The following is a 27,591-nucleotide window of genomic DNA, read 5'->3' as shown; positions in this document are numbered from 1 at the left end:
GCAACATGGTAGAACTACACGTGGTGACGCGCGTTTAATTAAAAGCTTTTGAACGTGGACGGCATTTTACGAAAGTCACGAAGGAACGCTCGAGTCAATAAAGCTTTTCATTCGACTTAATGAAGCGAATGAAAAACTTTTGAAGATTGATGTGTGTCTTGCACTGATGACACATATTGCTTAAATCGGACGAAATTTCAATTTAAAAACATTTTGTATTGTATGTATATATATATATATATATATATATATATGTCGAGTAATTGATAATGAAGAAGTACAAGAAAAGATTATGTAATAATAATACTCAAAAAAATGCAGTTTATAAAAATGTTAGATTAAATTTTAGTAATTTTTTTGGGAAATGTCATATGGAGCACACAGTTAAATATTCTTTGTTTCAAACATTTTTCAACTATTTTAATCACAAATAAATACTCTTCCGTTTGTTAAAATGTCACATCTTATCGATTTTGAAAAAAATCGAAAAGTTGCGACAAAATGTAATTTAAATTGATCGTAAAAATAGAATTTAAAAAATTATGAATGTTTTACTTTTCAAATATTATTATCCTTTCAGACATTATTATGGCAATAGTGATTTTGTGTTTCTATCCGCAAAAGGGTAGTTTGTTCATTCACAGGGGAACCTTACTTTTTGGCAGCTGGCCTTTTTTTCTCATTCTCTAGAACAGCCGTTGAATAATTTTCGTATTCTAAACCATCGCACGTGCTCTCGATCCATCTCGAAACAATTTCAGAATCCATCGTTCCCCAGAATAGCATGAAAGGGCTAGCAGCCTCTGTATTTCACGACACAAACATGCAATAAATATTCTTTTTTAAATGACGACATGAATTGTATGGAAATAATGGGTTTTCCTAGAAAAATATTACAAGCGTTACTTTTTCCACGAAGATTGAAAGCAATACTGCGCAGTAGTCGCTTCGCAGTACTTTATGAAGAGAAACTGTTTCAATAATCTCTACATATTTTGTCGCACATTCTCTTTATTATGTACAAATTCTGAACTTGAATCAATGATTCACATTAATTAGATACTAAAATAATAGTTTATTGCACATTTCTAGACTTTTGTATTTACTAATTAAATGAATATTATAATTATATTACAGAAGAATTTATAATATAATAATATTAAATTTTATTTAATAGCCTGCTTTACTTTGCGAACCGATAAATGTCTGTGGAAATGATTGATATCACTTTACTATTTCTTCAAATCAATGATTTTGATGAAATCATTGATACAATAAAGCGTACAGTTGAATCATGGATAAAGGAATTTATTTTACAGCGTACTTTCTTTTATGAGAACTTTCACGCAATTCTCCATTAATAGTCGTCAGTCTGAAAAATTCTGCGTACACTGCTTATGTATATGTGTGTGTCTTTAGAGAATTGCTGGAATTTCAATATACCTCAACATTCGAAGAACTCGCTCGAATAATTCGAACGTTTTTATATTTGGATTGTATTTGACTAGATCTCCCGCATAATCACATTCCCTGAGAATAAAAACCGCGTAACGATTATGCTTTTTCATCTCTGATATTTGCGTTTCTGGTGTAGCTTTAATTACTAATTCGTGCAAAACTACGCGGCGCAAGCTATTGTACGTATTAATTACATCACTTTTAATCGTACAATATCGTGAAAACATTATAATGCAGTTATTATCTCTCTTTACATTGTATTGAGTAAGTAATATAGTAACGATGTGAATAAATAATAATGTGAATCTTCCAATGCTTTTCACGCTCTCTCTCTCTCTCTCTCTCTCTCTCTCTCTCTCTCTCTCTCTCTCTCTCTCTCTCTCTCTCTCTCTCTCCCCCCCCCCCCTTCTCTCTCTTATCTACCGCAAATTCATGATTATTCGAGATTATCTCTGCGTATATTTCTGCTTTTTATTATTATGAGAGATGTAATATTTCCTCTTGCAAAAAACAATGTCGTAAAGAGAAAGTTTTTTAAAGATAGTGCAAGATGACGTCACAAGCGGGAATTATGAAACGTGCATATGATTTTTCTTGATAGATTTTCTACATTTCTCTTTAAAATGTGGATTAATCTCTAAATTAAATGACATTCTAATTTTTTGGCGTTGTCCTGCATAATTTACGTTGAATGACGTTTACCTATTTGAATTATTCTAGACATATTTACATACATCAGTCAACATTGTTTGTCAAATATGTTTATGATGTTTATTAATAATTGATTAAAAATATAGTTTATTTAAAGTTTTCTTCAGTTTTGCGGATAAATGAAAATTGGACGATATCGTTTGCGTTACGAAATATTTTGTTAAATGTTAATAATCGATGCAAATAAAAGTATATATATATATATATATATATTATATATATATATATAATTCAAATCGAGATCCCTCTGAAACTTCTATCCCAAATATTTTTGAAAACGAAAAATATTATAGTTGTTTAAATGTACGAGAGCTTTTTGGCCAAAATAAATTCAGTAGATGCAATAAAGCTCACGTAATATGCTAAAATTGCATACAAAACAAATATGAACGTTCCATTTAAAACCATCTTTGTTAATTGATGAATTTGAATTGGAAAACAGAGATGGTTGGTACTCGGGTTTTTGACGGCAATTAAAATTTGTATTTGACTAGCACATTCATTATTTTAGTTTTACACAATATCTGATATTTATGAAATTTCGCATAAAAAAGTACCAAATAAATTTCATATCAGAAACAAATGTCAATTTTCTAATGTTCAAACTTTGTGAATTATTTCGCCCAATAGAAAACAATATTTCTTGCTCTTTGTGTCATTTATATATATTAGAAAAATTTTTATTTCTGATGAAAAGATCGGTAAAATATGTAGGACTGACTAAGATAGAAGAGAGTTAAGGGCTTTGGCTCTTAAAAATGATTGTCCGTTCTGTAAAATTGGCTGCTCGTTTGTCACGACGCGTTCATTTGTTGCAAAAAGAAAGAAGTTCGTTTCGTAATAATGAGCGGTGACAGCTGCAGACAACTTGTCGAATTTTTTTTGTTGTCCTATTTTTTTTTAAATACTACTGCTACATGCTAAAGCAAAAGTATTTAAAATTGAAATACTTGTTAATTATTTTCAGAGTCATATTTTTTCATGTTTTATTCTGAATTAATGGAATTCGAAATGTATGGTATCTTAATTTAATTTGTTATCATAGAAGACAAATATGAAATTTTTTGAAACGGCATCGAGTTTCAAAGCTTTCGTTCAATTTGCAAATCACGGAAAATTTCGAAAAAGCTCTTTTCCGAAGATTGTCAAGTTTTAATAAACGGATAGGAAGAAGAAATAAAAGATCAATAAGGTATGTGTTCGTTATTTCGCGAATAATTGCGTGATTTTTCAATATCCTTAAACTTTATAATAGAATTAGCAATAAAATTCTAGCAGTATTTAAATACCTTAAAATCTTGCGACAATTACGGAATTATTAACATAGCGCGCAATAATTTCCCGAAAAATCATTTTCCGAGAGTTCGTCAAAATTGCATGTACGGGGACAGCGTTATTTTTTTTGTAATTAATTTTTTTGTACATTATTATAATAATTAGAAAAAAGGGAAATAAACTATTTAAAATAAAATATAGATTATATTTTAAAAATGTACGATACTAGACCGGACATATTAAGAAAATTTCTCTCTAAGATATATCCGTAATCAGTCTTACAAAGGTATGTAACTGTTATATGCCTGATAGACTCTCTTTCATTACGAGACAAAACCCTCTTTTCAGAGTTCAGATAATTCCGCAAAGTCAACTGTCTATGTCGCAATGTCTACAATTTTCTCTACTGTTGTAAGAGAGAGGACTATGTTATTAGAACTATTCTATTTGCACAATAAACCGTGAAATATATAACCCTTTATTATTACGGACATAAATTTTATTATTATCTTTAACTAAATTTGTTTTTCTTTATAAAGAGAAATTTTTTTATTTATAATATTCAATGTAGAAATTAATATATAAAAATATAAAAATATAAAAATAAAATTAAAATACAAAAATATTTTTTTTAAACTACTTCATAAGAATATATTTAAAATAAATTTATTAAAAATAAATTAAATAACCTTAAACGAAAGTATTTAAAAATGATTTAAGAAAATTATTCAAGGAATATATATGTACAAATTTAATAATACATTTTAAATACCTATTGTTAATGTGAATCATAAGCTTTTGCGAAAATTTCTCCGTAAGCCATCCATTATTATTGTCACTTAATTCTTAGTATTTAAGATTAAACAATTCAATGATGAATAAGCCTTTAATTAGCATTGAGCTCATTTAACATTAAAATGAATGAGAAGATTCTTTGTCATTTAATTACTTAGCAAAAGTTTAATTCACAAAGTTGTCTTTGTTTTCTATCTCGTTCATAACTCGCGAAGATTATTAGTATTTTGACATTTTAATAGAGAAAAATCGATTTCGAAGTATTTAAAGCATCTTATACTAATAAGATTAAAGTCTAAACTATTTAAAGAGAGAAGATGATATAAATGAAGATAATCAAATATAATACAATAAGTTTATTGCATTAATTGATTCTTTCTCTATATTTCTCTTTCTTTCTCTATTTATTTTTCTGAACGCGTTGCCTCCATATTTTCGGATACAAATATTCGAACTTTGACTTGATTAGGTAATCAATCATAATATCTTGTTTATTGTCTTTTATTAACATTACCATTGGTAATGTTAGATCGCTAATAACTCGCTAAGGAGTAGCGATAGCTGATATGTCATCGGCTATTGGCTCTTCCCTTGAGAAAAGGTGAAGTATAGAAGAGCGCAACGGGGCGCTCTATAAGATGCGCCGCAATAAACTCGAGGGGTGAGATCGCTCTTGGAAGTCGATTACTTGCTTCCTGCCTTAGAGAGAAGAAGTAGACGGCGGTCGCGAGGTTCACCTTAATCTGATTAAATACGTCATTCTTGGCCAAGCTTTTCTATACTAGACTATCATAGGGAATACAAGATACCGCCGTTTATCGATCTCTGATCGAGCGCTCGTTCCACTTTGTGACGGCTGAATTACTTACGTCTCTTCTATATGACGATCGAACCGTCGACAGCAATAATCGTCCTCTTCGCGATACACAACAATGTCGATGACCGGGATAAAAAAAATAATATCGCGCTCTTTGTGAAAGAATGGGCGATTATCATGTTATGCGACGCGTCAATAAACTGGCAGATAAAAAGATAGGGTCAAGAGACTTATAATAGAATATCCCGCGGTCATGATAAAGGTCGAAATCATAAATTTCGCGACAGGATAGATGTGATCGCGACCAAAAAAATTTATCGCGATTGATTTGATTGGTAAAATTTATAAAATGCATTGTGAAAAATGTCATAGTTCATTTCGAAATATTAGTGAAAAATTTTAGGAAAATAATTTCGTTTTTCATGAAGATATCATATTGTATATAGTTGGAAGATGTATATATGGCTGCTAAAGTGCGTCAATATAAAAATATGAGTAATATACATATATTAAAAATATATTTTTAATGTACTTTTTCAAATAAAATATTTTAAGTAATTAACATACACAATTATATACAAATATATAAAAATATCATAGAGAATATCATAGAGAATATTTAATAAACATATATTTAAACATATATTTAAAAATATATTTTTTAATATGATCTTCCAAATATTTTGAATGATTAATATTCTTCTTTTGTAGATTTAATATTTAAAGGTATATTAATAAATATTAGTTGAGAAGTTAATAAAAATGTTGATTAAAATTTTTATAATTTTTTGTAACAAAATTTTTATTTATGATTTTGCTAAGATAAGCTTTTATGATTATTTGAGTTATAAATTACTTAATTACAAAATTTACATTCTATGAAATAAGAGATGGGGAATATTTTGAGAAGAGTCCATTAAATTACGAGGAACCATTATCGACCATTACGATTTACATTCGTAGGTACAGAATCCATACAATGCATTTCCTCCACACAGATTTCACAACACATAATTCCATTCGCATGCCCGTCAAATCGTGGAGATTGCATTAACGCAGAGATTGCATTAACCCAAGATTACACTTTGTGTGGTATGTTAAAAATATTATCGCCCTTTTATCGCAATTAATTCCTGTATGTTCATACTATAAGATTATATGAAAATTTATTCTAATACAATATATTTCTAATACAATATATTAGAAAATTATAATACATAAGGGAGAAATATCTCATTGAAAATAATTTTACCTAAACTTTACCTTTATCTTTTTCTCAGATTTTATACGACGCAAGTGCCCGTTAAAAAGTACACAATTTGTTAAACTTTTCAGAACTATAATTTCGAACAATCTGGAGTTGCTTTTTTTTATTAATTTTTTATTAGGTTCCTTTTTTCTTCGCGCACGTGTTAATGTTCAATATGAACTTTGCCCAGAAAAGTTTCAAATTATAATATTTTTAATATATTGATTGCGAATCATATGAAGCGTGAGATTGTTATTTGCCTCAAATTTAATTTGTGGCATACGTTTATTTACAATTCAAAATTGTAATTTAATACTAACATCTAAGTATTTTTTTTTCATTTTTAATAAGAAACGCGCAACAAATAATCATTGAATACATTTAGTAAATTTCAATTAATTTAAAATAACATCTTTCTCGCGACCTCACTAACATTTTAAACTACTTTTCGTTCATCAACCTTCACTTTTCATCCGAGAATATGCCGGTCGAAAACGGAAGTTGAATCAGGAGGAACTTCCTGTTCGCGTTTCTAAGAAAATGGGGTGGTCGATTACGATCTTACATCACGAACATTCACGGTTAGCGAAGACTAGTACTAGACAATATTACGATTCGCTAACGACCGATAACTCGCTTTCCGCAATTCTCTCCTTCCTTCGTCCTCATAGAACGATTAGAGCATATTCGATTATTAGCATACTCTGAAATTAATATTATTCTCAGATAAGAAGAACAAGTTAAGGGACTTCTCAGAAAATCATTGATCGCTATTCGAGATACAGAGATTTTAATATCAAAAGTTTCATTATTTCGTTTTCTTATTGATATTATTGCATTGAAAATATTATAATAAAAAGTTTTAAATATTTAGAAATATGAAATATATATAATACAGCAAAAACTTTAGAATATTTTATTATATACATATAATGAGAAAAATGGTCTGGTTGAATCAAATAATAATTTTGGTGGAAAACAAACAAATCAGAATTTTCTGGTTAAATCTACTAGAATTATAGTTGAAATAACTAGAATTCTAATTGATATAATTATTCTGATAAAAATAAGAATTCTAGTACATTTTACCAGAAATATTATATCAACTAATTCCGGTTATCTCAACTGAATTCTAATAGATTTAATCAGAAAATTTTGATTCGTCTATTTTTTTAACCAAACATTTTTTTCAGTGCATATTTATGAAATTCAATGGAAGTATGTGAAATATATGTTGTATAATTAATGCTTTATGTCAATATAAAAGATAAATTTAATATCTTTCTTGATTTTTCATTTTTATATTGCCAAAAGAAAATTAATCCGGTATTAAATTTATCTTTCACATTGACATAAAGCATTAATTATACATCATATATTTCACACACTCCGGTTGACTTTCATAAATATATGTACTCTTCTTCAATTTCATTTACAAGGAGTAATTGCTTTCGACGTAATAGAATTATTATTGCGAACTGAGCAAATACTTGTATACAATCGTAACAATATCACTCGTATGAGTATAAAAGGAAGACTTTAAAGTCACGTGTATGCAATTTGATTCACAGATGTACTTTGGAATTTTATAATCATTTTTACAATGCTTGTTGCATTATTTATATTACTTGAATAAAATGCAAATAATGCAAATTAAAGTAAATGAGTAAATTTCCTTAAATGGTAATAGATCTTTTCTCTCTTGATTAAAATAAACATCGTCGATCGAATCTAAACATAGTATTTAGTGCAGTATTATCTACAAATACAGTCAGTATTGTTTTCGTTAATCGATTTCAGTACATTTACTCGTCGTTTGAGGAAATGTAATTTGAAGCGTTAAAATCTGGATGTTATAATACGTGTAATAATTAATTAAAATTGCATTTAGTTCTTACTCGTTTTTAAATTATTTATATAGAATTCACAAATTACATTGAAAAGAATACAAAAGAATTATATATAGTCCTTAATTCTAATTCGATTATTTCTTATTTTTGCTATGAACAGCAATTTTTATTATTTTTTTTAACCAATTTTACAATATTATTTTTAGTCATATTCAGATACATTACATGTTACTTTAAAAAAGCAGTGCACATATTTGTTAATGCATAAATTTACATTTATTTTAAAATCTGAAAGCAAGAAGTAAAACGATTAATTTAACATCGAAATGTATACTTTTTCGAAAGAAAACATCTTCCAATTTAATCAATATAATTCGCGAGCCATTTTCAAAATTAAATAGTTTGAAAGATCTTTTAAACAATGTTAAAAAAGTGTATACTTAAAAAAACGTAAAGAAGAACTTACCGTGAAAAAGAGGTCTCATTCGCTCAAAGCCTTCTTCAAATGCCGAAAACGTGGAGCGACCGCGACAAAGGAAAACGCGAAATGGGCCGTCGTTACGAACCGATGACGAAACGGCACTGACCGTGTCGGACCAAATGCTTGACGGCAACTACTGCGAGTCTGGTCGAGTCACTTGCGAGGAGTCTGCGCGTGTCGACCGTTACTACTCGCCGCCCGGGTTCCCTACAAGTCTATTCTCTTCTCACTTTCTTTCACGATTCTTTTCATTTTTCCTGTCACCTTGAATTCGAAATATGTGGAATATTCGTTAATAAAACATACGTCTATATTTCTTGTCAAAAGTGAAAAACATTCCTTAATTTTCTACGGTACAGATCAATTTCGCCTAGAATGTTATTAGCGCGATTTAACGTGACATTACATTTCTTTTAATTGAAGAATTAAATGAAAATGTAGAAATAAAAAATATAGTTTGTCAATTATTATGTTTTAATAATGTATGCGGAGAATTACGATAGAAATACTTAAATATATCAACTTCATTATATACTGAAAATACGCTATTTTGATATTATTATTCCACGCGATTAATCTCTCATATATCAACATAATTTATCATTACATATGAAATAAATAGTTTTGTAAATAGTGTTTTAAGATGCTTCAAAGATCTTTTCTTGTATCTTAGTTAATACAAAAGCCCGAAATTACTTTCCAGAATTTCAGCCACGAATATTATTTCCGGATGATTATCTTTCAATGCAATTATCTTCTTCACTGTAAATTTCGGATTCCATGCTAAAGCGAGGCATGTCGGAAGACTTGTAAGTCGTTCAAAGCAAACTTTCCAAAAGCGGAAGTTTCCTCCCCTGACAATCAAACAACTTCTCATGCAACATGGCAGGATATAGATTACACACTTACGCATGTACGTAAGCTGTTAACATTGAACAAATTATATATGCTATGTTCTTGAAAGTTATGCAATAGAGAAAATTTATAACGTAAGTGCTTGATGAACTTTTAGTTTTTGGAAGACTCCAAAAATCTGTAAACTTTAAACAGTTTGTTGTATAATAAATTAAGACAATGAATGCAAAATCTTTTATCTTAGATATTCAATTTATTTTCTTGTATAATTTTTGCTACTTTCATAATTAGTTAAAATACATCGACTATATAGGTCATAATTGATTAGAGAGAGAGACTTTGAAGCATCTTCGTACATTTATAAAATTATTTACTTCACACGTAACGATAAATTATATAATTATATACATTGATGACAATTACAAAAAATATTATTGATGATTAATAATGATGTATTAATAATATGAAATATTGTGCTAATAATCATAAAATTAAAATATTTTGTTAATAATTCAGTTTTCTCAAATAATATTTAAATGAAAATGCTTTCCGTCGTTAATCGATTAATCAGTTCTATTTATCGCGTTTCGTATTTAATAATCATGTCAATATGTATAAAGCCATGATAATACACGAACGCTCCTTGCGATGTGGTAATTTACTTACGTAATAGTTTACTGCTATAGACTGTGTGTAGCAGACCACAACTTTGTTAACGATGTTGTTACCAGTCTCTGTTCAGTGGTTTCTCAGCAAGTTGATCCTATAGAGTCACATGCTATTCGCAAACTTTTCGCGATTAGATCAGCTGTGAAGAATTTATTATAACAAATCGAATGTAGGTCAACGCGAGATAATTTTCAACAATAGATTAAAACCGGTTACAGTTGTCATCTTAAGCATCCGATTTTATACAGCGCTATGAAATAACATACACAAGTGTTACTTTAGTCTATCATCGTTTATTGTATAAATATATCACCAAATAATATTATGTAGTAAGATTGCGTTTGCGTAACGCAAGAAAGAATGCGATAGAGATCGAACGAAAAAAGGCTACTGTGAAAAAAAAATGAAAAGATTCGGGCAGGAAAAAAGGAAGAACGATATGGTGAACTTAAAAGAAAAGTCAAATATATATGTAACTTGTATTGCTGCACCGGGAAGTTTTCATGACGCAAGCAAGAAAAGCCGTATATTTTCCTGGCAAAAGCAACAAAGTAAGTGGCAAACCACCCGCCATACTTTTATTCACGTAGATCGAATGGGAAGGGAAAGCAGGTCGCAAGTTCGATCCTGAGAGCCTCGTCGTCACGAGTGCATTCGCTCTTCATTTTTTTTTACATAATATAGTAAAAATATATCTCTTCGATTTCTAGGAAATATCATTATCATCAGCAGTATCATTATGATAATCATCGTCATCGTTATTATTATAATATCAACCTCAATTAGCTTATGTATCACTAGAACAATGGAAAATTGTGAACGCATCCTTTCTTTACTACTCCACGGTTTCGAGACCATAGCTTTGAAAGAAATTTTTGAAGTATTAAAAAATTATTTTGCTTCATCATATATTCATCTCAAAAGAGAGAACGGTCAACATATGTAATGTTAAATTATTGAATGAATTCTTTCATGAAAATTGTATTCGAGTGTCGAGATATGAAACTTTTTGATCAGTTTCATAGAGCTGTGTTCTCGAATGCTATCCGGAGAGTGATTACCTTTCGGCTTAATCGACGAATCCACAGGTAAGGGAAGGCCTCGTCATTTTGATTCTTCGATCACGATCGCACACCCTACTTTCTAACAACAAATAGGAAAATCTATATAGGACGTTCGTACGATCTTCAAAGTGATCGAATTGTCCCGTTCCATTATGCGTTTATGTATTAATCTCGACAATTTCGCAATCGATTTCGCTCTCTTGAATCATTCGATGAGACAACAGGAAACGTTTTATCTTGAACATCTATCCTACATAAATGATCAAACGCGATCGCTCAAATGTTTCAAAAAGTTGGAAGAGATTTTTCCGCATTTTCGACATATGTATATAATACGCACAATATGATAAAATTTCCGCGGGACATAAACAGTTCGTACATTATCATTAATCTGCGCATGAATTTTTGAAGGGATTCGCGTTTCCCTTATGGAACTAACTGCGTCGAGGCAAAGGAACTTTCCCTCACCCGAAAGACTCGGGCACAACCCTGAAAATATTATATATATCATTTCTTCTACTTCGCCTCTATCTTTCATTTAACTTTCTTCCTTTTATTATGGCAAGTACGGAATCAATCATTGTTTGAACTTTCGTAAATTCGATTGAAAGAAATGAAGAGAAAACGAAAAAAGACAAATCTCTTCACGTGTGTACGTTTCATCGTGTCTTTAATCGCGCGTTCAGCATCAAACGGGATTCTTTACTATCGAGTTACCCGATAGGACGATTGCACGTGTGACATAAAAATGAGTTACATTTAACTAAATGCACGATGAGAGTGTCATTATTTTCTCGCTCTGGCAACGAAAAAAAGTTAATACAGAGTGAACGTTCAACGGTGGAGTAACGATCGCGTACAACTAATAACACTTTATAACGACCAAAATTCGATCGTCGCCCACGCAATATAAGTATCTAACAAAAAGACAAATTCAACAATGCCAATATATTTAGTACGTATAGGCCTATTCACAACTGAAGTTGTCATGCGCTGCATGTTAATGCACACATATTACTATTTTTAAGATAAAAAAAATGCGCGCGTGTATACGTATACGTATATGTGTGTAATAGAAAAGAGAAAAGTGTTTATACGTGTTTTATAAAATCCTTTTTTTTTATAGGATTTTCCAAAAATGATATATCCTTTTTTAAGTCATAAAAGAAGAGTTTCCTAGCAAGCGAAAAATCGAGATTCGATTACGGATTTAGTCACTGTATTTTTGCCTGGAATTTCTGATTATGGATTCAATTGCGGTAATTTTATCTGGAATTTCTGATGATAGCTCGCGAGTAATTAAGAAATCTATAATTAAAGATCAATAATATCCTGCCTTTATAAAATTAAGTCTGAATTATTTAATTTGCAATGTGATTCTTAATTCTATTAGTCGTCTTTTTACATCTCCTGTTTTAATTGAAGATCAAATTAAATCTAAACTTGCTTTATAAAAATTTATATAAAACAATTTCGATAAAATCATCGAAAATTTTCGGCGAGCATGACGGGAAAAATTTCTTATGTATTATATTATTTAGAAAAGAATGTTATTAAAAAGATTGAATATATATAAAACGTATGCAAAGTAAAATATGCATTATCTGCATCTTAATGTAGAATAATGCATATTAAAATCTTCGGAAAATGGTTTTTCAAAAAATTATTTTTATTTTATTTTGCTTCATAGCTTACTCTCTACTCGATAACAGAGTAAACTATTGTCTGATAACTTTATTTGCAAATATTACAAATCACATTCGGTAATGCGTATTCAAATCCGCACCTTGGCTTTAATACGGCTCGCGAGACGTCTTCCGGTGTGAGCAGGCCTTAAGGCATCGATCAACGTGCCAGTTATGACCGCTTCGATCGGTGTTTGATCCTACAGCTTCCTCCCAATCGGACATCTTTTTCTCGACGATCACAGATAATTGCCGGCCGATGAGGGCTGCAATTATTGCACGTCGACTTCCGCAATTTGCTCACAAATTGTAAATACTAATCAATTTTCTCAAACGGACGCATTAGGGCTTAAACAATTCTGGCTAAGATACCGTGATCTTCAGAAGACGCAGTATCAAACTCGACTAATTAATTTATATTCTTATGGTTTGATCGTCCTACTCCGTACGCTTCGTCGATTCGCGAATTTATCATTATACTTCGTGTCGTTCGAAAATTTTGTCGAACAACCATCACGCAAGCCCTAACCGAATCTGTGGCTTGTTAAACGCTTTAGTATCGCATCGGTTGCCAGACACCAGTGGTTTCGTCCCGACGATAGTAATGAGGTCTGTTATCTCGGAAGACGGTGACGGCCGGAAATTGATTGTCTTGGATATACTTGAGCGTTGCCCGCACCTGAAACAGAAATTTCGTCACTGCTTAACGGTGCGTGGGAAACACAGTACAATTGCAGGATTTGTCATCTAATGCTTTCTACTCTCTCGAGGAACTAACGATAATTAACGATGTCGCATAGTGTTTCAAACGGAGTTACCTGCGATACGAAATGTGGTTGTTCTACTTCCGGTGATGTGGACAGATGTTGTAGGATGAACTGATCGGTTTGTGCCAGCCAGAGATCCACGCCACGCAAAGGGTCGTAGTTAAACGGTCCGATTCTAAGTAATCCCAAAGCGCAATCGTATATATCCAAAACCTGTATAAAGACAGAATGTACATTCAATTTCGAAGGAATACGCTAAAAATAAAAATAAATAAAATTTTATATCGTACTTAATCGATTAATAATATTTTATTTAATATTATTAACTCAATATTTTATTACACATAAGTAAAAAACGCCATTTAGTGTGTTTAATCTTATTGGTCGATTTTCACTTAACATCCACTATTTTATATTTATTTATAGACTGTAAAGATTAAGCTATAATTTTTTTGTTTTAAGTGTAAATCATGATCATTCGTTGAATTAAAATTGTGTCACTAATGCAAATGTTGCGTACACGCACCTGCTGACCCCCGGTCAATTGTCTGGCACACCTTAGTGCCTGATCTGGACCTTTGTCAGGGAAAGTCGCGGGAAAGATTTCGCCTGTCTTCACGTTTAGTCCGATACCGTAGATCAACGGCCAATGAATCCCACCTCTCACGGTGGTATTCAGCTCGCCCACGCAGCACAATGTTAGATCAATCTCCACCGGTTGTTTGTGAAATGCAGCTAGAAGACAATTAGTCCGGTTAACATTTTGTAGACGAAGCCGAAGGAGAAAATTTCGTTTTATCTTTAAATATTATTCAATTTCACAATTGCTTGAAAAATGTCGGCATTTCTGTGTAATTTAATGTCGTTTCTCGAGTAGAACTTAGCATTAATTTCCTTCGATCAATCTTGATTAAAAATTCTTTCAAAAATATGATATCGTAATATAAAAATTCAGCTCTATCAAGCAACGCGATAATGTCGCAACGTCAAATGCATAAAAATATAAAATGAGCCGTTTGATCACTTAAGATGTAAACGTCATTGCGTATATGTTCGTGCCGTTGTTAAATTCGCGATGCTGGATGACGCTGGGCATCGATGACATTATATTTTCTAAAAATTTATCTATTAATCCATCTTATGTGTCTTGCGTTATGAAATACTTGGCTAATTGCATTTATTTCATATCCATTTTTTATTAAAAGGAATGTAATATTCGATACCTTTTTTATACACTTGGCGTATATTTTTTTCTTTTTTAAAGAGTTCCATTTAGTTTATCTTTTTTAATCTTTTATCTATTTCAAAGCGAATAAATGATTTGACTCATACAAAGGTGAGTCCTATTTTTACTACATATGATGTTACTTGCATTTAAAATTACTCTCCTGTTTGATGATACAAGTTAACACAAGTATCATTCTATCTTTGTTACTCAATGGAATGTCAGAAAAGACAGAAATGATATTTGTGTCGACTAATGGAAAATATCCATGAACGTTTCTTCTCAATAATAGAAGTACCACATCAAAAATATATGTTTACGTACAAAGTATATTGTAAAATAATTCTTCAGAATAGTTTCTCGGATCGGAATAACCGCCAACCAACTGCAGCTCCAGGCGACCTTCGGGATATCCGAGGGCAAGTTCCGTTACCCTCTGGATCATTGCCGCCGCAGCATCTTCCGTTCCGGAGCCGTCAAGGTGCGCCAGAGCGGCGGCGCCCGAGCCTGAAATCCATTATTTAAAAATATAACATTCAAAATCCTTACAATATTAAAGAGATATTTATTATATTATTAAATATAATATAAAAAAAATAATTATTTTATTATTATATTATCATTATAAAAACATAAAGCGTAACCAAATATCCTGCGAATTAGTCTCAAAGCAAATGAACTTTTGTTTGTTCAATTATTACTTTATTACTATTTACAATATGTTATTGATCAGTGAATTTAATGGTATTTATCGCTATTGAAAAGAAATATCGAAATGGTTAAATGAGTTATAATATTATCGCTTGCATGCTATTATCTTTTTGTGACCACTTGCTACGAAAAGAATATCGCTTAAAAGAGAAATTAATTTTCGAGCATTTAAATGTAACTATCAAAACGGTAATTATTGCAGCATGAAAATTACAGCAAACAACCGTATCAGTGACATGTCGATCTTTTCACCATTATCGAGAAACCGACCAAAGCATTCATGTTGTGCACTGAAACGATTTAACATAAATCCGGGATCGCGATTGATTACAGTTCGTTAGATGCACTCGGTTTAATAATAAAAATGAAGTGGAATAGAAAATAACATTAGAAAACATGTGAATATTGCGAAAGAGATTCTTAAAGATGCGATTATGGAATGCCTTGTCTATACTAATTGAAAAACAAAGGCGATAATAATTAGTTTTAACAATTAGTTTTGAACATTATCCAACTCTGTTGTGTGAACACAAAGCAACGATGAATGGACGGGAGAGAATTCGCGACAAAAAGGACTTTTATATCGCGAACTGTTATTTAATTACGTACTTTCGCAGTCGCTTTCTATCTCGGCCATTATTCACGCGCAACCTTAAGACGATCGGAGACACCCAACTTGCGTCGCGATACACTGTCGTCTCAGCAGGAGAAAGCTAAGGAGAACTTATCCGATAGTTTCCTTGAGAAGTATGGTATAATGTAATAGGCTCCTTTGTGCGATATGAAATCCATTATCATTCGAAAAAACATTGAAGTTCGTATAATTCGTATGTAATATCAGTTATAAATATCGAATTGATAAAACACGCTTGTTGAAAAATAGTTGTACAACAATTTTAATAAATTTGTAACGTCCACATGAGATTAGGTATATTATTCTTATGTATAGTATTCTTATTTGCAATTATTTCTTCGAAGTTCTTTAAACTTCATATCGTAAGATTACCACTTAAATAATATGGACGTGAATCGTAACTTGAATCAGCACTTTTTTCCCTAAGCTCAAATGGCAGAACTGGTTCTATTAAATGGCTCGTCTTTTCGAAAGAAGTAGCGTTTCACATTTTGCGCATTATGTTAGACGTTATATCATGAAGAGGAGTCAATGATTCTCGTGCGAACGAAAGTGTGTGCCTGGACAATAAAAATAAAAAGCAGTAGGTATAACGGAAGGTCTGAAGATAATCACGGATGTCACATTTCTCATTTAGCGATATTTTTTGACATTTTTCACAAGTTTTTGCTCATTAGCTCCTTGACTAATTACTCCCGGTCGAAGACGAACAGATTGCAATTGAATTTTATGTCTTTTTTCTTTCTTTAAGTACGGAAATCTTTTATAGTTTTCTCGTGAAATGGCTTCTAAATGAGATACTTGTAATTTCATTGACATTTTGGAGTTTCGATTTTTTTAACTTAAATTAATTTAAGGATGTATTACACATATTTTTAACAAAATCATGAAATTGTAAAAAAATATAGAATTTTCTATATTGTATTTAAAAGTAATACAAAAAAATTTAATACCGATTTAGAATCTGAATAAAAAATGATATATGTTTTTAAAAAATAAAATAAAAAGAGGAAATTTTCATTTAACCTGTAAAATTGTAATGTTGAATATAAATATTAATCTTATAAATTGTTTCATATGTACGTCTACAACATTCATTTTTATACTAAAAGTATGAATTTCCAATTCTAGTCATTTTTTGCAGAGATTATATACCTGATGCATCCTTAAAGTTCATTTTTCTTCAACTATAAAATATCAAGACAGTAATTTCAGAATTATAATAAAAATGAAAACCTTCGCGTCAATTAGATTCGTGATATTTAATTAAATAACTAATAATTTCATCAAAACTCTTTAATTTACAGGATAAAAATCTTTTAACAAAAAGACTTTCCACGTATTTCTCTCTTTTTTAAAGAAATCAACTTCAATTTGAGAATCTGACGTGTATGTTAAAAGAGAGATCGATTATTATATTGCGAAGTTCTATGAGTTTCGTATTAAATATTTTTCAACGCGATACCGATCAAGCAATCGTGCTTCGTCATTGCGTTATTCCGACCTCTTTTTCTTTTCATTGTCGTGCAGTAAACGGTCATTTATATGCAACCAGCAGCTATTTTATAATGAGCACGATTGTACTTTCAAATATACTCACCGGAATGCCTGACAACAACGATTATGCATGTAGTCATGTCGTCCGAACCGAGGATGCTCACGTTCTCTGTGAAGGGAAAAAAGAATAATCGGTACGGCAATATACATTCAATCGATTCGGTCTGCACATGCTCGAGCGAATATAGCGCTTCGAAAGGCTGCAGATTGTTAAATTCATTCGTCCATACGCAAGAACTTTCCATAATTATATAAGATAAATTTTCGTATTTCAAATATACACTCTACCAATTGTTATAGAGAAAAATATTAAGATCTCGTCATGTTTACAAGAGAAATAATGTTCTTATTCGCGTGTTATTATTATTCTTATATTGTCATATCTTGCTTTTATCTTTCCTCAAATGTTTATTGTAACTGTCATGCATCGCAAAAATTGTGAAATTAAAAGATAGTTTTTTTAAAGAGAAACACGAGCTATATACGTCGATTTAATATAACACATTACACTATGTTACATACAAGAGTACAGTTTTTTAAGCGATAATTTTTTATTTGCTGATAAAGATTACTGATAAAGATTTATTATATATTCCGAGAAAAAGATAAGAAAATCGCTTATTGCAAAACATTACCAGAGTCATCCAGATTTAATGAAATATGTGAAGAAAGATATGCTTCGTTACAAGATTTACTGTACCGTTGTTATTGCAGCATAATAACGAATCTCGGTTATTTTTGAAAGTTATACCATCTGAAAAATTGGACTGTAACTTTACATTATAAACAGCTGCTCGATAAAGCGCAAAATAATGCTCGGTATCCGTTGATTTATCGCTCGCGCGGTTGTTTTTTTTTATTCTCATAATTATAAGCGTAATCACATCTGGTAGGTTGACGGATTGCGTCAATCCCGTGATATCGCGTCAAAAGTAGCCGGTAACATTTGATATCTCCTTACAAGATAACATGAAAATCGTGTAGCTGTATTGCATCAAAAACATATTCTCTCCGTTAGATACCGCGAGAGATTATAATTTTTCAAAAAATTTCTCTTTCCCGCAGGAATGATTCACATTTGGGTCTTCATTTAGGTCTAGCAAAACCAAATCTCAATATACTGTGGATATTCACATTTACATATCATATATATCTACGTGTTCTTGCGAGCGAAAATGTAATTTGAGGAAAAAAGTGAAAGTAAGATATTTAATTTAAAAATAAATTCTTTGCAATAAAATATAACTATTGTATATGTAGTACTGGTAGTGCAGCAAAAATCCTATACCTACGATTGGAAACACTTTGCTAAAATTGACTTTGACCGCCTTGGTTCAGAAATCACACCGGATGCTCCCAAATATTTATTCTTACCATTTATTATTTACCAAATGTTGAACAAGAATAAAATGATACCTAGGTGAGCCTGAGTGAAATTTCTGTATACTACTCTCTTATTATGATCAACTAAATTAACTCGGTAAGGTCCTTAGGTATTGCCAAATACAAAATTTGAAAAAGTTAAATCGTTTCTGAGAAATCTTGCAGCCGGATAAACACTGTGAAATTATAAAATAGTTTGATTCACTGCACTACTTAATAAAAAAGAGCATAAGCGAACAAGCACGAACATCAGCACCGCTGTCGGCATTCATTGAAGCAAGCTGTTCGTTCGTGTTTGTTTGCGCTCGTTTCCTTAGACCCAGTTTGACGTGGCACATCGAGATGCATTGTACTTACTGTCGTGCGGTAGCGTCGCAGCCATTTCTCGTTGTTGAACGTAGAGGAGGCCCACCGGACCCACAAGCTTCGCCGGCATCGAGTGCAGCTGAGCTGCGCTCTCACGGTATACCGGATGAGCCGCATACAAAGACCTGCTGTCCGCAGGAATCTCTTCCTGTAGGACCACCCCGCCCACCACCAGCACCATCCTGCGAAAGCGAAAGGAAAAGCGGTTATAGCGAGATAAAAAATAATGAACGTTTTATCACTAAAAGACGCTGTGCACACGCATGTTTGATATGCATGAAATTCATTCTGTAAAACAATACGTTCGCGAACGATTAATAATTTATGCAAATAACGGCCATTTCTCGCTGGTTAATTTCCATCTTATTCTTTGTCGACGCACGTGGGTTTATTAAAAACGGACGTATGAGATTTTTTTATCAAAGACAAAGTCCAGATTTATCAGAAAGTGCGTTGAAAAATATAATATATCTGACGGGCAAATGGAAAAGACGTTTGAAAAATGTGTCTCACACTCTCTACTGAATTCCTCTAAGTTGGCTCTACATATCTTTCTCATTATTGTGCCGTAAAAAAATATGTTAATATAACGTTTAGAATATAAGCGTAGCTTGATTTTTTACGATGAATTATCAGCGATAATTACATTTCAAATTGTAATATTTATATCGCTAAATTGTATATACTCTTCAAAAGTTAAGATTGATCGAAAATCTTTTGAGATAACAATTTTCGCTGCTTGGGATATGTATCTCTTTATAAATTATATTTGCAAAATAACTGGCACGTGTCATAAATCACAACGAATGGATCATTAAACTATAAAAATACTCGAGCTATTTTGATTCTTCGTGGTTACCTAATGATCATGTCATTACCATTAAGTGTCTGGCAGCTTTTTTACGCCTTCACCTCCTACATCCCTTTCGTCACATCCTTTCAATCTCACAGAATTTCTTATATCGCAACTCCTTGTAATTTTCTTATTCGATTACGCTGTATATAGTCTATATTCCGGCTTAACTCAACAAATAATTCAGCGTATTCTAGCGTATACAGAATTCCTGTCTCCGTTTTTTTTAATAACATCCGCAAATATAATTTACACATTTCTCCATTATAGGTATTAAAGTTCTGGGCGATTAAAAATTCAATAAATTTTATTCTCTATTTATGTTGTCTTGTTTACCGTCTTTTCCGTTCTAACACTTCTCTTTATCTACGTAATCTTATTCACTATACTCCAACTTCCATGCCAGTTTCACTTCACAAACACCCGTTACTACAATTCCTTATCCTCTTTCATTTCTATCGCTCCAAATTCAGAGCTTTGTTCTCCCACATATCCACCAAGTATTGTAATATACTATCTTGCTCTATCTTCGCTTTTCCTCCTCCATATCTTCTTTTCGCGACAGGGTAGCTCATTTTTCGTCATCAAATCACAGTTAATTGTGACTTGTTCTCTTTCTTCCTGCAATCTTGTTATGAATATTTTTATATTTTCGCATTATATTGAAAATGCTCGATATGTAAACTCTGTCATCATATATTATCTTGTCATATTTCAAACTATCTACCTATCTACTGTTAAAATCGCTTTGGTAGACTTAATAACAATAGTTCATTGCTGATGCCTCATCTTTTGTGTATTTGATTATTTCTGCATCTTTCAATATAAATGTGTTTCTAATATACACAATAAATAAAATAAAATAAATTAACATTAATTTTCGGCAACTGTAAGCAAAGTAATTATCACACCGAAAGAATGGTTTTGTTAAAGTATCTGAAAATTTAGCTCGACAGATTTGAAAATAAGAAAATTATTTTATTAGAGCATCAAAATAATTATGTAGAATGTTGAACATTGATGATAATACTGCAAAAAGTTTTAATATTCTAACAATCAATTTATAAGTATCCTACATAATTATTTTGATGCTCTAAACAAAATTATTTTCATCTGTATTTAGCTAAAATTTTAGATACTTTAATAAAACCGTTCTTTTCGTGTGCAGGCGGGTATTAAACATCGTGCGTGACTAGCTTATCAAGTGTAAATTCGTGTGGAAGAGAATCGACGTCTTTCGATCTTAACAATAAAGTCCTCAGGTATATCTCGCACACACGATCAGGGCTGGGTATTGTATATGACAAAGCTGATTAGAGTAACGACGAATTTCGAAGTTGTATTGTCGGTTTCGCGAGCGTTTCACCAATGGTGTTACCTACATGTTAATAATCGCAACAATAAATCATTAGCAATAATAATCTAGACAGTTATATGAATAAATTACATAAGTAAGAAAAGGACCAAAGGTTGGGGCAATATTTTACCTACTATTTTTTAATGCAAATTCTAAATATACATTTTAGTAAGTTTTTTTGTTTCCAGTAAACAATAAATTCTTTAGTGTTTAAAGATGAGACAGTTTTAAGATGCTAGTAACGTTATTATTATCGACGATCAATTTGATTGCGATATTATTATTTCAATTTCAGTTTATGATTGTGTTTCAAGTCTGACATTGAGTGATGTAGTTTATATAACTGAGAGATGTAGATTTAAAATCGATATTTAAAAATATTATTAGACACCAAATATATAACTTCAATCTTATATATTGGGCCTTTCCTTATTTATTTGATTTAAACGCAGTTTAAATAAATTGCTTAAAATTAAGCTCAATCTCAAATTAACTCATTTACTGACAAATGTTGGACTTAAAAGACATAGTCGATTTTTGTTGTTGTGGATTTGAGTAAATAAATTTAAATCTGTATAAAAATAAATAAAATGCAATCCAACTTTTATGATAGTAAAAACTCAATATTAAAGCATTCATAGTATATAAGAATTTTTTCGGATTTTTATACAGTTTGGAACAATATAAAAATTTGCGTTGAAGTTCGAAAAAGATTACAGATGAAAGGCGAAAATTTTATAGTGTGAACGGAGAACTTTGTTATCTATATTATGTTACAGCTAACCCGATATTATAACACTGACATTACTTATCTTTTATAGATACAAGGTCTTTTTACAAGGACTCAGGCAAAATTCACTCAAATTTCTTGGCACAGATTATTTTTTATTAAATAAAGATTTTAACATTTGAGTTGAATAAATATTTAGCAATGTATTCTCTAAAATGAATCAATGTGTTCAATGTTACATTTATAACTACGATGTAATCATCAGTGAAATTCACTTTTAAAAGTTGTGATTTTCTATAGATTGAAATGCATTTCAATCTGCAGAAATTATAACCTATAAAAGTGAATCAGTGTGTTGTTACTAAAAAACAGTAAATATTCGCTGATGATTACATCAGTTATAAGTGTAGCATTGAAGTCAATAATAATGCACTAATTCATCTTATAGAGTAGGAATGTTATTTTGAATTTCTCTAGATTTTTTTAAAAGCCTAGAACAGTAAAAAAAATTTGAGCCTGAGTGTGTTTACAAAAACCCAATGTTTACGAAATAAATAAAAATATGTGTACTTATAAAGGATTAATTGTAATATCGATTAATTTAATAAATTTAAATTTAAAAAGTAAAAAATCTTCGACAAAAAAACAATCCAATTATTGAAAGTAATTATTGAATAACAGAATGTCTCTTTAAAAACTTTAATCGTGTACTTTCTCTTTGTTTTCTTGCAACATATAAATAGCGTTATTAATACAAAAAAATCATTAATTAAAGCATCGGTAATTGATTGTCATCAATCTTCCTTTGATCGTGGATCGTAGAAGTTTGGAATGATGACGCGACGAAAAACGGGTTCTCTTTTATTTAAAAATAACGAGACAGGCTCTGCGAAAAATGCGCGGCATGCGTTTAAATACAGAATAATTGCCAATTATGTCGGCGGCGCTCGCAGAACGAAAGGAACACCGCGAGAAATATGAGGTTTTCGCAAAAAACTCGTTGCAATGTCCTCGTGTGCGACATGATTCGTAGCAAGGACTAAAATAGATTCCCTCGAGCCGCGTGTTGTGCAGCTGCTTCTACGAACATGCAGAAATACATACGATGGCAAAAGCTACGCGTCACTCGTATTTCTTTTCCATAATAATTTTTAATTCTTTGTCACTATTAATGCGAGCCTAATTATGATAAAAAAAAAAACGCTAGGCTGCTGATTCTTAACAAAATTTCTGCTGAAATTTGGTATCGTAAACGCTGTACCCAGTAAAAAACATCTTGAAACATTCCAACAACATTGCAGCAACATTGTAACATTGCTGTAATGTTGTTGAAATGTTACAAAATGTTTTTTCATTACTGAAATTAAATAAATCTATTATTTCTTTAGTCACAACGCGCTGTAACATTTTTGATTATTATATCATTACTTATTATTGTATATTAATGACATGAGAAAATTTTTTATAAGTTATTGCGAGCAGATATAGACTGGTATAATTAGAAAATAAAATAAAAATGAAATAAATAATAAATAAAATAAATTAGAGGATTAATTAACAAATGTGCGACTTCATGCGTATATAAAATTCTAATAATTTCTTATGCACTTTGCATTCGCGACGTTAGCGGTTAACTCAACTTCAATGGCTGTCCCCGTAACATCCGTAATTATATCTCACGTTCTCTCCGCGCCGCTCTAGAAACGAAGGAACAGAAAATTGCAGCGAACTAGCCCGGCGGTATCTTACCCGCGAACCGCATACAATGTACGTAGGTTTCGGTATTAGGGAGCACGGTACTATAATCCAGATGAGATAATTACATGTTTTGTATTCGGTGGAAATATCGCGGCTTAATTATACGGCGTGCGACATGCGATGCATACCACTCCGTTGCTTGCTCGCTAGGAGCAATTTTATGTTGCGATTCGTTTCAGAAGCGGCGTTTCGCCGCGTGAAAATCTTCCATCTATTCCAGGCCGAGTAGCAACGGAGTAATTAGAACTTTTAGAGATTTATGCAAAGCACCAGTTCTCATTAGCATCCTAACCCGATCTTACCTTCTAGGTATTTTTCTTATGACATGTTTTGAAAAGCACAAAGAAATTATAAATCGTTTAAAACGAAACGCTCAAAATTTTGCTACATGCACGGGAAAAACGGTTATGTAGAAGTATCTAAAAATTTAGCTGGATATAGATTTGAAAATAATTTTGTTGGAAAATCAAAATTATTATTAGGACGCTTAAGCTAGTTGCTAGAGTGTCAAGAGCATTTGAGATTTTTATGTAATTATTTTGATGGTCCAACAAAATTATTTTTAAATCTTTATTTAGCTACAATACAATTTTTTTTTGTAAATTGGCAGCAAATAAGAACGTAGAATTTTTGAAAAAAATAAGAAGTATCTTGACAATAGTTTCTCTTTTTACTGCAAGATTAACAAAGGATTTGTCATTTTAGAAAAATTTCTCAATCTCAAAAGGATGTTTTTCTTTTAGAATGTGCAAACTTTGGCTACGCGACAATTATCTTTCTAGTGCTTTGGACTATCACGTCGAAAAAGTCAACGTCTGGTACTTAAATGTGTAGTTAGCGAAATTAAGAATGGTTCACGCTGAACGAATGTAAAAGTACGCGGGACATTACGAAATACTCTCTTCTCTGTAATTATTGCGCGCAGTAGGAGAAATAACTTGTGTGTAATTAGTTGTATCACAAGCAGGTTCATATAATAATGAGATGAACCAGCTCGATCGCAAACAGTCACGTGGAGGCTGCAGCTATGCTGATGCATAATTTGCAAGAAACCGACACTATCGCGTGACGTATTCTTACATTTGATATAGTTGTTTGATGTTGTGAATATTATTCATGGAAAACCAGTCAGGCGTGAGTTTTCATGTCGCGACATCAGTATATATCAATTTCTCGCGATGCGATATCGCATCCAGACGTATTGCGACACGTTGTTTGTACGTGTTATTATCACATGATTATCACATGGATTGTGTCGAAACTTAATAATTTATAATATATTCGGTTTACAAATAAAAGACGGAAATGATCGCAACAGATTATGAATTCATCGAACTGAGATTAAATAGAAGAGATTATATAGAAATTTATTAAAATTATCATCGCGACATAAATAATTTACATATCTCATTCTAGGCACTGTGTAGTAGCAACTTACCTTGCTTTTTTTAAGTTGATTTTCTTCTAATGCAATCTATCCAATATATCCGTAAGAAATTTGCGCTCAGACACGATAGAATAGTATCTATAAAGATATATAAATTAGATTATATATCTCGTATAGATATAGCTAAAATAGATAAAGCGCACCCGATGTATGTTTAATACAGGAATGTGAGTCTTTTTATCCAAACTCTTGTAATTCTTATTATATACTAGATTATCGAAATGTTGCGTTATTGAAATTCTGCGAGCACTTCATCAGGAAAATTTTAAACGAATTTCTATCTCACTTTTATTTTCAGCTGATATTTTTCAGATTCAATAAATATCTGTCACGCGTTGTTCTTGAATTACAATTTACAAATGTCTTCTATCGATTGACATTTCGATAAGCATCGATCCTATCGGTTTATGTGTTTTCAAGTCAAATTAATCTTCTATTATCAAGATTAAGATTAAAAAATCATTTGTTTCATGTTTTAACGCGACTTGCACTCAATCACTGTCTGTGAACTGATCATGACGTTTCGTAAATCTCGGATTTCCTATCCGGATTTCCTATAACGCGCAATCACTTCCGGTTTATAGATATATGCCGAATAACAGAACAGAAAGATCTCGTATCGATCTCTCACGACCGCCGATCCAAAATCTAGCCGAGCGGCAACTAAATTCGTCCGCGCAGTTTTCATTCAGTCGTCGTCGACTGTCCCGGCGCTTATTAACAAATCGTGTTAATTATGGCCTCTGTTATCAGCCAGCGCGGTGATTGGATGGCTTCTTGGATGCGGTGGGACGGGTTAAAATGCAAGAGGGACCAATCGGGGCCGACTGGTCGATCGGATATCGGGGTACCGCGAACGAGAAAATAACATGTTTGGCTCTGTCGGCAGGGCTTAGGAATCGAAATCGCTTCGGCTCCGTTTTTTTTTTTTTTAACTCATTCTGCTTGTATCGACGGTCGGCCGATTGAGGCGGTATTTCGTGGGAGCGTCTGTTTACGGAGTAGTCGAAAAGTTTAGATCACTGCAAGTCAAATTCATAAAGAATATTTGTTCATTAATTTTGCAATGATTTGTTCATTAGTTTTGGCAGATAAAAGTTTTACATTTATAATAACGTTAATTTATTTGCAAAAAAAAAGGTAATAGATGAAAGACAAGTTTTGTAAAAAATTCAAATCTTCATAAGCTGATGAATTGAACTGATTCTACAAATTTAAGCTGCTAATTATAACATTTATACAAATCCTGAAAACTTAATAATGAAATAAGATTTGAATTGTGTTCCACGACTGAATGTTTTCCGAGTATAATTAAGGATGCGTATTGAAAATCTTTTCTTCTTGTGAAAAAGCGACCGAGTGGAGAAGCGAATGATAGCATCTGAATATATGTAGATATATGGAGAGACGTCACCTTGCGTATATTTTTACAATAAGAAGCGAGAGATACCTGAAAGACCTGAATAAGCAGCTGCAGACTCAATCTGGATCATAGATCGCGCATAGAATAAGAATAAAAAGAGATATAAATACTGACTTCATATAGTGATATATAGAATAAAATTTTCAAACAAAACTTGTCTATATAAAAAAAAAATCATTTTCTGATTGAGAGCTTGAAGTGGACTTTACTGGCGCCCTTTAATCTAGCGTCTAATCTTAGCTCATTATCTTTGTGATTATTTTTTTTATCTAAATGTAGCTAAAATTTCGGAAGATTTTAAAAGAAAATCACTCCAATTAACTAATCTTCGTTGATTTTTGGAATAAAGATGAGTTTAGTTCAACGATTATCGTGGAATGTTAATTTTATTTTCGGTTAAACGTCGACAAAGTTTTGACTTATTCAATTCATAACATCAAGGAGGAAGAATATATTAATAATTCAATTATA

General features: G+C 31.6%; 3 protein-coding genes across 8 annotated transcripts in view; 1 reads left to right on the top strand and 2 right to left on the bottom strand.

Moving 5' to 3' along the window:
- The window catches only part of LOC105145106 (GTP-binding protein Di-Ras2), a 104,774-nt gene extending 94,458 nt beyond the window's left edge, over positions 1 to 10,316 (bottom strand). Inside the window, exon 1 of the mRNA XM_087414580.1 lies at positions 8,622 to 10,316. The gene's annotated coding sequence lies outside the window, so the exon portion shown is untranslated. The remainder of the gene's footprint in view (positions 1 to 8,621) is intronic.
- Positions 1 to 27,591, top strand: part of LOC105145114 (tektin-3) — a 158,984-nt gene that overhangs the window by 64,013 nt on the left and 67,380 nt on the right. The gene's annotated exons all lie outside the window — the stretch shown is intronic.
- The window catches only part of Ntan1 (N-terminal amidohydrolase 1), a 56,609-nt gene continuing 39,451 nt past the window's right edge, over positions 10,434 to 27,591 (bottom strand). For 3 of the 6 annotated variants that reach the window (XM_087414577.1, XM_011054470.2, XM_011054469.2), the window contains 6 exons: positions 19,544 to 19,734; positions 17,847 to 17,912; positions 15,226 to 15,408; positions 14,203 to 14,411; positions 13,728 to 13,889; positions 10,434 to 13,588 (listed from right to left, as the gene is read on the bottom strand). In XM_087414577.1, the coding sequence (XP_087270703.1) occupies positions 13,463 to 13,588; positions 13,728 to 13,889; positions 14,203 to 14,411; positions 15,226 to 15,408; positions 17,847 to 17,912; positions 19,544 to 19,733 (936 nt within the window). In that variant the 5' untranslated portion in view covers position 19,734 and the 3' untranslated portion in view covers positions 10,434 to 13,462. Of the gene's footprint in view, positions 13,589 to 13,727; positions 13,890 to 14,202; positions 14,412 to 15,225; positions 15,409 to 17,846; positions 17,913 to 19,543; positions 19,735 to 25,188; positions 25,305 to 25,688; positions 25,776 to 25,840; positions 26,397 to 27,591 lie in introns of those variants that run through there. The other 3 variants (XM_011054471.2, XM_087414576.1, XM_087414579.1) reach the window with 3 other exon arrangements.

This window comes from Acromyrmex echinatior, chromosome 16 (assembly GCF_024713525.1).
Source record: "Acromyrmex echinatior isolate Ae372 chromosome 16, ASM2471352v2, whole genome shotgun sequence".
Lineage (NCBI taxonomy): Eukaryota > Metazoa > Arthropoda > Insecta > Hymenoptera > Formicidae > Acromyrmex > Acromyrmex echinatior.
This window is presented reverse-complemented; position numbering and strand designations above follow the sequence as displayed.